Below are 14166 nucleotides of genomic sequence, written 5' to 3'. Positions count from 1 at the left end.
CAAAACTGCTTTGTAAGCCAAGCAATAAATTACAAGTACATTTAAACCTGTAGCATACACACATTCAAAGTCAAAATAAACTTATTGGCAAAGTACATTGATGCCACCTTATGCTACCCTGAGATTCATTTTCTTGCACACATTCAGGAGACTTGCAACAGATGACCATCACTTTCCAAATTATCACTTTGAGAGGAAAAATTAATTGCAGGTCCAGTAGACTGCAGACACAAGACAAAAGAAACACACAAAGGAGCTGGAGCAAGTCAGGCAGCGTCTGGGGTGGTAAGTGAACAGTTGGCATCTTGGGCTGAGACTCTTCATCGGGGCACATGTCTCATCGCCACTGTCTCCAAGTAAGAATGATCTATCCACATAGGCATGATCACCCACAATGATGGTCATCAACCTGAGCTGGTGGGGAAGGGTATCTGGCAGCAAGGAATTCAGTGCAGCAAATCACCAAGTAATTAATCATTTTAAAAAAGCCAATGGTCTCCAAGGCCAAAGATTATGTCTTACAGAAGCCCGATTCATTGCAGAAGAGTGACTAGCCCACACCAAGCATAATTCTCACCTTGAGAAAGAGAAGCTTCTTCTTCCAATACTAAAAAAAACTGGGAATATGCCTTGCAGAAGTCAACTTTGAAGATACATCAGTTATGATGCTGCAATGGATACTAGTTAAAAAGTTCCATATTCCATATACATTATTTCATTCACCTATTGCTTCCTCAAACAGATAAGCATGTCTTGATGCTCCTAACACTTTCATAAAGGCAATAAAAGGTAGACAATGCCCATGACCCAACACATTTATGACTTGCTGAACTCTTGATCAGGTCTCAGCAACAGCATTATCAAACAGCACTTACTCCCCAATAATCTGTTCACCCATCCCCAGCTTGGGCTTTGCCAGGATCACTCCATTCCAGATCTCATCACAGCTTCAGTCCAAATACTGAGCAAAAGCTGAATCCCAGAAAGGCAGTGAGAGTGATATTAAGGCAGCATTTGGCAGGACCAGGGAGCCTTGGTAAAACTAAAGTCAATGCAGATCACAGGGAAAATACTTCACATATTGTGGTCACTAATAGCCAATTAGCCCAGTTCTAGGACCTCACTACAAGAGCTCCTTAGGGTCATGGCCTCAGCCTAACTATAAGACCATAACACATAGGAGCAGAATTAGGCCATTTGGCCCATCGACTCTGCTCCACCATTCAATCATGGTTGATTCTTTTCTCCCCTCCTCAGTCCCACTCCCCATAATCTTTGACACCATGTCCTATCAAGAACATATCAATCTCTGCCATAGATACACCCAACAACCTGGCCTCCATAGCTGCATGTGGAAACAAATTCCACAAATTCACCACCCTCTGGCTGAAGAAATTGCCCCACATCTGTTTTACATGGACACCCCCTATCCTGAGGCTGAGTCCTTTTGTCCTAGACACAGGCACCATGGGAAACATCCTTTCCACGTCTACTCTGTCTCAGCCTTTGAATGTTCGATGAGGCTCTTCCCACCCCCAACTTTCTAATTTCCAGCAATTACAGACCCAGAGTTATCAAACGTTCCTCATATGATAACCCTTTCATTTCCAGAATCACCCTTGTGAACCTCCTCTGAACCCTCTCCAACGCCATCTTTTCTTAGATGAGGACTAGCCATTTTCAAATACTTCATGAACACCTTTCCTTGCAGCACACAGTCAGATGCTTGCCACTTATTACAGAAAGTCCAATTCTATTTGCAACTGCTCAGTAAATAAAGCAGTCCCTGCAAGATGTGAACTACGTTCAAGTACTGGCTGATTATGTGTATTTCAACAATCATGCCATCGGTGTTTGGTGATAACCATCCCCAGTAAGAGCTGAACAACCTGCCTTGATATTCAGTGGCATTAACATTGCCAAGTCATCCCAACATCAGTAGCCTGGGGTTCACCATTGACCATCTACTCAAGGTCGGAACAACCATATAAATACTGTGGTTACAAGAACAAGTTGAAGGTGGGACGACCCCCCCCCCCACTTTATAATTTCCTGTTGGAGTCACCTTATGTTCATATAGATATACTCTTGTACCTAGCATCACATTATGTACACAAGATATCTTATGTACAGTCGGCCCTCCTTATCCGCAAGTTCCGCAACCAACCATGAATCGAGAAAACCCAGAAGAGCTCTTCCAGCGCTTCTTGTTTGAGCATGTACAGTCTTGTTTTCTTGTCATTATTCCCTAAACAATACAGTATAACAACTATCTTACACAGCATTTACATTGTATTAGGTATAAGTAAACTAGAGATGATTTAGAGTATACGGGAGGATATGCATGGGTTATCACGGAATGGGATTGAAAAAAATTGGAAGTTCTCTTACTAAGTAAGTCGGAACAGGTACATCCGGTATTATTTAGTGTCAGTTAGTCAAACATTTGTCTTAGTATATAGTATACATTGTACCTTTCTATGCATATAAAATGCTTAAGAACATATGTTTCAACGCCAAGAGGATCAAAAACCCAAAACCCAATAATTAAACCACTGCATTGCTTAGTCATAATTATAGTTTTTGTTGGGGCAGGGCCTTTCACATGCTCCATTAAAATTGTTCCGATCATTGACCGACGTAGCCTAATGCTTTTCCAATGACCAATGGCATTTCACCTCTTTCCAATCGTTCTATTATTTCCACTTTATCTTTAATCATGATCGTGATTACTTTCGTGAACAGAAACACTGCGGATTCAGAGCTACGCCACTGGGTCCTAATGTCCACCGCACTGAGACAGGTTAAATAAGGTCTGGGGTTCCACTGGGTCCTAAGGACCACTGCATTAAGACAGGTTGAATAAGGGACTTGAGCATCCGCATTTTTTGCTATCCGCGAGGGGTCCCGGAACCAATCCCCTGCAAATAAGGAGGGCTAAGTGTACTTATATATACTGTGATTTTTTTTATTATTGTGTTTTTTATCTTATTGTGTTTTTTTAGTGCTGCACCAGATCTGAAGTAACAATTATTTTGTTCTCCTTTACATTTGTATACACAAAATGACTCACTCTGATACTCTAAGTTCATTCCAACATCTACATGGTCTATGTCAGGTATGTGATGAAGTGTTCTTCACCGGCCCTGATAAACATAGCTGCATCAACACTCATGAAGCAGGACAGCCCAGGACAAAGGAACCTCCTTAAGCAGCACCCGGATAATCACCTAAACATTCACTTGTCATCACTGGCCTGTTCAACTTGCTGCTCTGCGGGGTTTACTCGTCTCTGCACTGAACTGAGGCTGTGGCCTGCAATTAATGGCCTCCTGAGTTGGATGCTAGCTTCGTGCCTGTGGACTCACTTTCGTGAACTTCAGTTCTGACTGCTAACTTTTATTGTTTGCATGATCTGTTTTATTTTGGTTCTGCACATTTGGGTGTTTAACAGTCTTTTTTTTAAAAAATAGCTTCAATTGTGCTTATTTTGTGGCTGCCTGTCAAGACAAGAGACAAATCTCAAGGTTGTATATAGTATACATACTTTGATAATAAATGTACTTTCAGCATTGTGGCTACACATGTACTATCCTAAAGTAATACAGTACAGTATGTTACACTGATAATGTCCCAGTCTGCAATCTCTAGTACAAGAGCAGCAGGCACATGGGAACACAGACACCTTCAGGCCCTCCTCGAAATTGCTTACTATTCTGATTTGGAAATATACTGCCAGTTGTTCATAGTCACCTAGCACCAAGTCCTGGAATTCCTAACTCAACAGCACAATGTGAAAAAGGACTGCAATGGTTCAAGAACAATTAGGTATGGGCAATAATGCTAATATCCTAGAAAATACACAAATTGACACATTAGGTGCATTTGGTGCTTCCAGGACTGTCTCACCGGCAAAAGAGGAAGCAATAACTTTTACAATTATTCAATGAATGGAGATTAATGCAAACGTGTGTGATCTTAAATTAAGAAAAAAAATCAAGCAGGAAGCAATAGTTAAAAATTGTCATTTTACATACTATACTTCAAAAACAAAACACAGATACATTTTCCAGTCAGTTAAAAATCAAGCTGTATCTTTCCTTGCCTTTTTGTAATCTGTGTAGGTTCTCGCAGCGATGGGTCCATTTCAAATGCCTCATTGTCCAGCAGCCTTCGAACAGTCACATCTGCCAGCTGTTCCATGAGCCTGAAGGTTTCGTCTATGTTGAGGAACATGGAGAAGTCCCGCTCTTTACTCTGGGTGGTCACTCGGATTATTTCTGTGATAAGGGTGTTTGAGGATCTTTCTAGCTTCTTCACATCAGCCCAGGGGATAACAAGTTTCACTGAAATAACAAAGCATAAAATACAGGATTGCAGCTTTCAAGTCACTTTTAAAAGACAAAACAGCAAACTTATTTCCTAGCATCTATCACAGTAGAAACTAAAAGCACTGGTGAATTTGTGATGTGTTACTTCATGAGGAAACCTCAACTTCAGCCAAATAATGGAAAGAAAACATCAACCACCTTCTTCAAGACTCTTCAGTTCAATCAAAATACTAAAGTACACATCCAACCCAACTCCAAATACCTTGATCACCAGAACTTCCAAATTAAAATTTCTATTGTAGTTCAAATCCTTCCATTGCATCCTTCCTTCCTGGCACTATAATTATTCCCATTGTCTGTTCGTTCCTTCAAAACCGAACAAGTGGCACCTGGTGGCACTGACCGAACCATCATGAAGTGCTTTGAATGGCTGGTAATGGCACACATCAAAAATCTACTCCTGCCACACTGGACACTCACCAAGATGCTTACCAACAGAACCACCACAGCATCTGTCATGCACGTGGCCCTGAGACACCTAGAAAATAAGGGCACCTACACTAGAATGCCGTTTCTAGATTTCATTTCAGCATTTAACATCATTGTTCCGCAGTCTTTGTCAACAAACTCCTATTCCTCATACTAAATGCACCACAGTGCAACTGGGTGTAGGACTTCCTAAGCAACGAACCCCAGATAGTCAGGTTGCAGAACCACTCTTCCCACAGGACACAGTGCTGTTTGCTGAGCCCACTGCTGTATGCTCTGCTCACACGTGACTGACTCCAATGCCAAACACCAGAGTAATCACATTGTCAAATTTGCTGATGACACAATGGTGGCGGGACTCATCACCAACAATGATGAGACAGCTGACAGAGAGGAGGTGGAAGAGCTCGAGGCCTGGTGCCGGGCAAATTACCTCTTCCTCAATGTCACAAGGCAAAGAAGATGGTTCCCGACTTCACCCACACCCCTCTTTACATCGGCAGTACCAGTGGAAAATGCAAGCAGTTTCACATTCCTGGGAATGCACATCTCACACAACCTCTCAAGGTCCCAGAAAACATTCTATACAGTCCTGAAAGCTCACCAACCCCTCTACTTTCTGAGGAGGCTGAAGAGAGTTGACTACCTATGCACAACTTTATTCGTCATTTTACTGATGTGCAGCAGATGGTATCCTAACATGCTTCATCATTGCATGAAATGAAAACTAAACTGCCAGCAGACAGGAAGACTCTACCATGGGTAGTCAAAACTGCCCAGCCCATTACAAACACTAACCTACACGCCATCAATGACATCTATACAGAGAGGTTCCAGGAATGGGCCAGTTACCTCATGAAGGATCACATTCACCCTGCTCATGGACTGTTTGTCCCATCAGGAATGAGGCTATGTAACATCCACAATAGGACCACCAAACTCAAAAAAAGTTACTTTCCCCAAGCAGTGAGGCTGATCAACACCACCCACTAACCCACCCTTCCACAACCCTAACCCACTGTCATTTCCCATCAGTCACCTTATGCACAGACACTCCTGTGTCTCGTGTCACTTTATGGACATACAATCAATGTACACAAGTTAACATGCGCGTTTATATTTATTCCATTTTTTTATTGTGTACTTTTTCTAACTGTGTCTTTTTGTGCTGCACTGGATCCAGAGTAACAATTATTTTGTTCTCCTTTACACTTGTGTACTGGAAGCGACATTAAACACTGCAGCTTGGTCACACTCGTTCACGATTAAGGCCCCACCAATGGATGTTATGGTCCACGGATGTGGGTTTTGAAGAGGAAATGGTGATCACGCCACTAAAGTACTGAGTGAGACCACTCATGCTATTTTGATGTGTTTTGTTGGTTACGCCTTTTAAAATTTTTTTAATATATTAAAGGGTAGTGAAACATGCCAGACATTCAAAAGAATCAAAAAGATTTTGACAGCTTTGACAGCTGACACAGCCAGGTCTGGCTGGATGGATGGATGCGAGTGGGGGGGGGGGGGGGTGGTGGTTGAGAAGGGGCAGTGGGGCTTTGATGTCCAAAAAGATTTCCCAGGTGGAGATACAATCCTTCACGACATCCAACTGCAGCATTTAAAGCAGAGTCGCTGCTTAGGACCTTGCCACTTGGTTCTGGTGTTGACTTGGCCAAAAAAAAGTCTTCAGACCCAAAAAAATATTGGTTGGCCCAGCTCAGGGACATCTAAATTGCTACACACCAAATTCTACCATGGAAATGCAACCAATTAAATTTCATTAATTTGTTGAAGACTTGTTGAGTGGAAATTAATGCAAAAATATGTCTTGTCAATATAACTGCATATTCCATCCAAAGTCTTGTAAAGGGGGCTAAGTCAGCCAAACACTACAAGATAGTGTTGGCTTCCTATCAGAAGCCGAAAATACAAAATTTATCAAGGAGCTGGCTGGTTTAAATCTCAGGCTATGTGTATACTAGACCAGGTAATTTTGAAAACACCAGTTTTGTGTAAAAATGATGGGCGTCCATACCAAGCATTTTTGAAAATACCTCTGTCCACATTAAAACGGATATTTGGGTGAACCTCCTCCTACTGGGCATGTGCAGGACACATCTACAGAAAACAAGAGACATGTTTGGAGTTGAATCTCACTGTGGAAGTCCACATTTGTGCAGTTACAGACTAGAAAAACTTGAAAGGAAATTGCCAAACGATGGACAGCTGTTGGCTCTCACGCAGGAGGGACTAAAACTGAAAAAAACCCAACAAGTACTGGAGTGTATGGCGGCAACTGACAGGGAGTTCATGGATAGCATGACCCGGCCAACAACAAACATTGAAAAACTGACTAACTCTGTTGCATTAATAAAGCACCTTATTAAATGTATAAAACATTTCCATACAATGTTACATTAGGCTGTTACACATCTATTGTCAGAGAAGTACTTGCATAAATAGGTAAACCACCTTCATACGAGCAAGGACAGAAAACAGGGTAAAGTGAGTATACTTATTTATTCAGTAAGTTATGGGTCAAAGTATTTGGTGAGTACATTTCTAACTCTTCTGGCTTCAGTCTCGTTGCCGTCTGTTCTGAAATTGTTAGGTTGTTCCGGCACGTCATGACAGCATTTATATAAATCTCCAGTAACCCTGTCCACAACTGCTCCGCCCAAGCAGCGTTTTCAAATTTACACACTCCGGAGGGTGTTTTAGGCAACATCCACACTAAACCAGATAGAACTGTAATGAAGATTTTTCTCTTCGTTTTGACCCTCTGTCCACATTGAAATGGCGTTTTCCTCCCCCGAAAACGGAGCTTTTCTAAAACACCCTCCAGTGTGTGTATATTTGAAAACACCAATTGGGCAGAGTAGTGTTGACGGGGTAACCGGAGATTTCTAAAAATGCTGTCATGACATGCGGGAACAGATAGTGGCGGCAGCGTGGCATTTTGTTGTTTTCTTGAATGCAACCGCCCCCCCCCCCCCACACAATCTAACAATTTCACAACAGACAGCAATGTGACTGACGCCAGAAGAGTTAGAAATGTGCTGACTAAATACTTTGACCTATAACTTACTGAATAAATAAGTATACTCACTTTGCCCTCTTTTCTGTCCTTGCTCGTATGAAGGTGGTTTACCTATTTATGCAAGTATTTCTCTGACAATAGATGCGTAACAGCCTAATGTAACATTGTACGGAAATACAAGATAACACTGATGCAGACATGTTTTATACATTTAACAAGGTGCTTTATTAATGCAACAGAGTTGGGCAGTTTTTCAATGTTCGTCATCAGCCGGGTCTTACTGTCCGTGAACTCCCTGTCAGTTGCCGCCATACGCTCCAGTATATGTTTTTTTTTAAAGAAACAAAATTCCTTTATTACAAATATCAGTGCTATACAATATATACAAAACAGTGACTAACACAATTACTTCACTACAAATAGACAATACACATCAAACCCAAATGTTCCCATCTCTATCAATGATGGTATTTACACCCCGTGGAGCCCAATGGTCCCGGAATGCCTCCAAGGTCGCCGTGGACCGCGCGTGTTCCTGTTCAATATTTACCTGAGAACGAACATACCCTCTGACCATTGCCAGGCAGTCTGCCCAGGCAGATCCTCCTGCCACCCGCTTCCAAGACCCTCGGATGGCTGTTTTCGGCAGCCCCAGGAGCACGTCAACAAGGACATCCTCATCCCTCCATGCCCCCCTCCTTACTGGATGACCATATATAAACAGGATGGGGCTGCAGCTTTGCACACTCCAGGTACATGTGGTACACGGTCTCCTCCAGCCCACAGAAATGATACGCGAGTGGGAGATCCATGTGCAAACAAAAGAACTTATTGCAGGGCACTGCTCTATGCAGCACCCTCCAGTCAAGATTCCCCAGGTGACCTCCAACTGAGGTCCCCAGGTTTTTTTTTTAGTTTTAAGTCCTCCTGTGTGAGAGCCAACAGCTGTCTGTCATTTGGCAATTTCCTTTCAAGTTTTTCTAGTCTGTAACTGCACAAATGTGGACTTCCACAGTGAGATTTAACTCCAAACATGTCTCTTGTTTTCTGTAGATGTGTCTTGCGCATGCCCAGTAGGAGGAGATTCGCCCAAATACCCGTTTTAATGTGGACGGAGGTATTTTCAAAAACATTTGGTGTGGACGCCTATTGTTTTTACGTGAAACTGGCATTTTCAAAATTATCCAGTCTAGTTTGGACATAGCCTTAGAAAAGCTCTATTTTCAGGGGAGAAAAATGTCGTTTCAGTGTGGACAGAGGGTCAAAAGGAAGAGAAAAAGCCTCGGTTACAGACTTATCCAGTCTAGTGTGGACGTAGCCTGTCAGCTCTCAAAGGGCAAACCAGTTGGATTAAAGAAACCTCTTCCCTTCAAGGGTGTCATTCCAGAAACAAAGGGCTACTTAACAAAAAGGCACAACCTAAGGTAGAGTGGATTTACAATACAACAATGCCCCCAAAACGGATACAACTACTTTGCCATGATATCAGAAAAAAATTTCAAAAGTATCGATGATTTTTATAAAGACGAGTCACGCATGGATTATTCATTATTCAACATTAATTTCAAGCAGAAAATTGACTGATTTCTTTAGGAAGAAATTATTCACTGCACAGAGATTTTCAAAATTATTGCTATTTAATACACCTCTCATACACTATTTTGTTTAGAGCTGAAAGCACGTTCCTGCAACGGCTCCTGCAATCGCAGTATAAAGGGAGAAATATAATTTCTTCTGTACACCTAGAATTTAAAGTGCCAAGCACATTACCAGCATACCTAACAACATTCCCCACAAAGAATGGGTGACAAATTATCTTGGCTCATGATCAGTATTCCCCAGACTCTTGTAATATAAAACACACCAATGTCACTAAATCAGTCTCTTCTCAAACCATTATTGTAAGCCATTTCCTGTCAGGTTAACAATGAATGCAAAAATATTGGTACACGCCATGTAAACGTGCTGTTAAATTAGCAAGGTGTTTAGAATAAATGCTTACCATTTAGTTTTACAACATTTAATCCTCAATACATATGCTATAGCCTTCCAAATTTAGAAAATTAACCTCTTTTGCAGCTAGCTACAATTTTTGTTCCATTCTCATGTCACACCCATGTTTTGACTGGAGGAAGTATTCTGTATCATTTCCCCTTCTCTAATGGTACCCAGTGTTCCACACAAGGCATTGTGAATCTCCTGTGTCATGTTCTTTAGTGCATGATCTCCTTTCCAGCATAACAGACCATCCTACTTAGTACTGGGAGTCAGGAAGCCGAAGAGGGTACTTGCTGGAGTGAAGCCACTGTAAAGGCTCTGTGGGAAAGCAGCACAGCTCAAAACCCTGCTGCCATGGGAAAGACTAGATCCTGTGTAGCAGCCTCTTAAAAGATTTCACGGGTATTGCTTAAAAGAGGAAACAAATGACACTAGTCAATTGCAAACAGTGTATTGGCTCACAGCAAACTAAGGCAGGCATGTACCTTTTGGGAAAATAAGTATAGGATATTCTAGCTCCCAATACCACTCTTCAAGCTATTTCATTCATCTACCAATTAGCCACAATTAAATATCACCTCCCTCATCCACTAATCAACCTCCTCCCTAAGCCCTACAGTCCCCACCTTCATGCTGATCCCTTACTCAAAGGGCCCCCAATGCTCCCTCTTTTCCCCACTTCCAGCTTCTTCCTCGACAGACCCTCAGAAATGGCTCCTCTTCCACCCCCTATTTCCTTTGTGCACTCCATAATTCAAGTTTGTCATTCAACCATAACAATACAGCCAAACAGAACAGCAATATTCTGGGGCCAAAGTGCAAAACACAGTACCAGCAGTCACATACAGCAGAAGGAAAACACAAGATTGTGGAAAGAGCAAAGAAGGAACACACATCAGTAAAATAGAGTCACACACAAGAAAGACCCTGACTCCATGAATGTTGCAGCAGCCTGCAGTTGTCTTCTGCTGAGTGAACACTGGGGGGCAGCACCAACTCCAGCCACACCACCTCGGACGCCTCTCTCCTGGGTGGCTGATTCTACTGTATCTCTTTGTATTTACTGTGAATGCTCCCAGTAATATAGATCTTGCGGTACTATACGGCGACATATACATACTTTGATAATAAATTTACTTTGAACAATTTTGAAAATGGAATTAAGTTTAATTTTCCATTGCTAGGAGTTCAGCTTCTCAATCATAACTTTTACAACTAAACTGAATATTAAGAGATAAAATTTTTGATCAGATTATTTTGCAATTCAGATTTGCAATCAAAACACTGATTACACAAGTTTCCTAGTTCTCAAATGAAATGAAAAATCAGTCCCGTTTCTTCCCCCCCCCCACACCCCCAAAAGGAATTTCTTCACAAGACAAACAACTGATCAAACAAGATTTTCAATGACAATTTTTCACATTCCCTAGACATCAAATACAGAAATCTGCTTGGAGATTGTGTGACATTACTGGAATAATATTTGCTTGAAGCTGCAGTGAAACAAAAGAGGTACTTGATGGATGATAAGTTTTGAGATCAATCACTATAATGCAATAGAATTTTAATCTTGCTATCAGTGTACCCTTATTTTCTGGCACAGTACACGCCAAAGGAAGCCGGAAACTTTCCCCCATAGTCAACTTCCTCTCGGTTGTGTTATGCTCTTACCTTCTTTACCGAGTAGAAATGAATAGAAACAGAGATGGTTGATGCTGAGGTAAATCCAGCCTTGTCGCGGAACCCGCCCTTTCCAGCAACAACACGAGTAATAGGTCACCAGTTTCTCCAGGTCTGGGAAATTAAACCTCGTCTCAAATTTTACCAGAGCCTCACGGAACTTCTCAGGGTCCTCCTCTTGTTCTGCCAGCTTGCTCCTGGTTTCTTCTGCTATAAGCCCCTGATCAAATAGATTTACAAACTTACTTTGGAACAGCAAAATGTACAGATTTCCACTTCACTGTTATTCTGGTGCTCAATCAATGGGCATTGAACAATTCATATTTCAGTATAATGAAGTGATTTATATTTAGCAAAATAGGAAATGTCCTGGTGATACTCAGGGCAGGCAGCACTGTGGAAAGAGTAAAGAAAAATCTCTCCACAGAGATACTGCCAGGTCTACTGAGCTTTTCCAGCATTTTCATTGTTTAAAATGTTACAGCTGCTATAATTGTTTTGTTTCTCATTACAGTTATTAAATACTGCAATGTCACAACTAAAATTCTCTAGCATAGACATTTGATCAAATCAGTAGCTATATGCGTAGAGACAGTGCTTAATACAATTACATAAAATATTTCATATATGCTCAAAATCAATGCATAAAAGTCAAGGGATACAAAGAAATGGGTTTTTGGTAAATAATACCATTTTGCATTTAATTGAAATTGTAATTATATGTTCTAAATGAATTGGCCTGTGGGGTTTTGAATGAGAAGCAATTAAGATTTGCTAGATTTGCCAGTTTTAGAGATTGCCATCATTACTACTCAATATCATGGCTGAACAACGCTTAAAGTTATCCAAACTCAGAGCAGCCAGACAGCTCAATAGACGAGTGGCTGGATTATTTGTGATCAGAATGGAAAATGGACAGGAACAAGTTTGGAATAATGGGCTTCATATTGAAAAAAAAACATACAAAATACATGAAAACTTAAGCATACAGTTATGGGTACAATTCACACGTTTTTAAAATTCTGCAAGTACTTTAGTGCAGCTTAATTTAGTTTCATCCAGTTTGACCGACACCCAAGTCGAAACTCTTGGCCTGTTTTCGCTGCAAACCCCTACCTCAAAACTCACAAAAAGAGGTAATGCTGAAGTACTAGGTGGCAACTTTGTCCAATACGAGTCACAACATTGACTAGGCTTCTCAACCCCAGCTCAGCGGTGGGTTTGGTACTCAGAAGTCCCCAGGTGCATTGTTAATACTTGTAGAAACTGGCAGCAACGCTGCCTGCCTGCCTGCTCTGTTAGGTTCCTTATGTAGTACACCAGAGCAGCAGTGTTCTCAGCTCTCAAAGAATAAAAAAATCTACCCAAGCGGGTACAGGGATATACTTGTTTCAAGAACAGCAACCCCAATTTGAGTGAATGAGCTGTTGAGCAAAAAAAAAAGCAACTCAGTGTGTTGTTATTACTCAAGTTTATTTTAATTATTTCAATTGATTTTTAGCAGATGAGTATACTCCGAGTTTCAAGATTAACTTTTTGTAAACAGCCAAGCCCCAACACTAACAGCCTCATCTTGAGGAAGGGTCTCACTACTTGTAGGAGCTCCAATGAATAGAACTGCTTGCCTGAGCCAAAACAGCTTCTTTATCTACAGAACAACCTGGGACCTTTATTTTTCCTGCACACTTTCATAATAGCATTCGGTTGCTTTTAGAAGGTACCAAGCAACATAAAGTATGCCATTTTAGAAGGTTCTTGTATTAATCCCAAGAATCCCATTTAAACTAAAAAATAATCCAAACAAAACTGTTACACATTTCTGCAAACACTCCTAAGTGACTAACTGATCATCCCCTTCACATTGGGAAAACAGGATTTCCCATGCTACCTAAAATAGTGCCAGTGAAAATGCTAATTATCTAAATGATTCTCAATTGCTTTCCATTAAATGCCTTTTTACTCCTAACTTTACAGTGAATAAATTATTCTTCTTTGTGTGCCGTTTAAAAACAGAGCCCTGAACAATTATTGTAGACCAAAAAATTAGGGCAGTCTTTTACATTTTGCATACTGCACAATGGAAAATATAGTTGCTACCTCCCCCTCCACAGGACCTCCTAGAGTTTATTCAAATGATGCAATTGTTCACAGCCTTTTTGGATTATTCTTACCTTTACTTTACCATGAACAAAGCTGATAACATCATCTTTGTTGTCAAATACTGAAAGAGTGTGCAGAAGATTCTGTTCCAGCCATTCCCAATGTTGATGAATTTCTTCCACTGTCGCTCCTTTTAAAGAATTGTGCAAAACAAAAGAATATCTTATATTTTGTTCTTTTATGTTCAGTGGTGACAATTTAATGGGGTATCTTTTCCCCTTTAACATTTCAAAATTGAGTGAAATATAAAGAACACATTGACTTCTGATCTGGATATGTAGATACAAAGTTTGTACAAAATATTTTGTTCAGACTTTCTTCCAGTGGGCTTTGTTTTATCACCAGAATGTCTATGCTCATGTTAATTATCTCTTTGGGTCAGACAAAGCTGATAGCTGGCATCTGGCCAGGGGATCCCAGGAAAAGAAAAGGACAAGTAAATGCAGTTGACAGATAGAATTAAGTTTT

At 41.0% G+C, this 14166-nt stretch overlaps 1 protein-coding gene across 2 annotated transcripts in view; it reads right to left on the bottom strand.

The window, feature by feature from the left end:
- Nucleotides 1-14166, bottom strand: part of LOC132391363 (TBC1 domain family member 8) — a 101538-nt gene that overhangs the window by 48863 nt on the left and 38509 nt on the right. For both annotated transcript variants that reach the window (XM_059964437.1, XM_059964438.1), the window contains exons 3-5: nt 13710-13828; nt 11530-11758; nt 4106-4346 (exon numbers count right to left, since the gene is read on the bottom strand). In XM_059964437.1, the coding sequence (XP_059820420.1) occupies nt 4106-4346; nt 11530-11758; nt 13710-13828 (589 nt within the window). The remainder of the gene's footprint in view (nt 1-4105; nt 4347-11529; nt 11759-13709; nt 13829-14166) is intronic.

Source organism: Hypanus sabinus, chromosome 3, assembly GCF_030144855.1.
Source record: "Hypanus sabinus isolate sHypSab1 chromosome 3, sHypSab1.hap1, whole genome shotgun sequence".
Lineage (NCBI taxonomy): Eukaryota > Metazoa > Chordata > Chondrichthyes > Myliobatiformes > Dasyatidae > Hypanus > Hypanus sabinus.
This window is presented reverse-complemented; position numbering and strand designations above follow the sequence as displayed.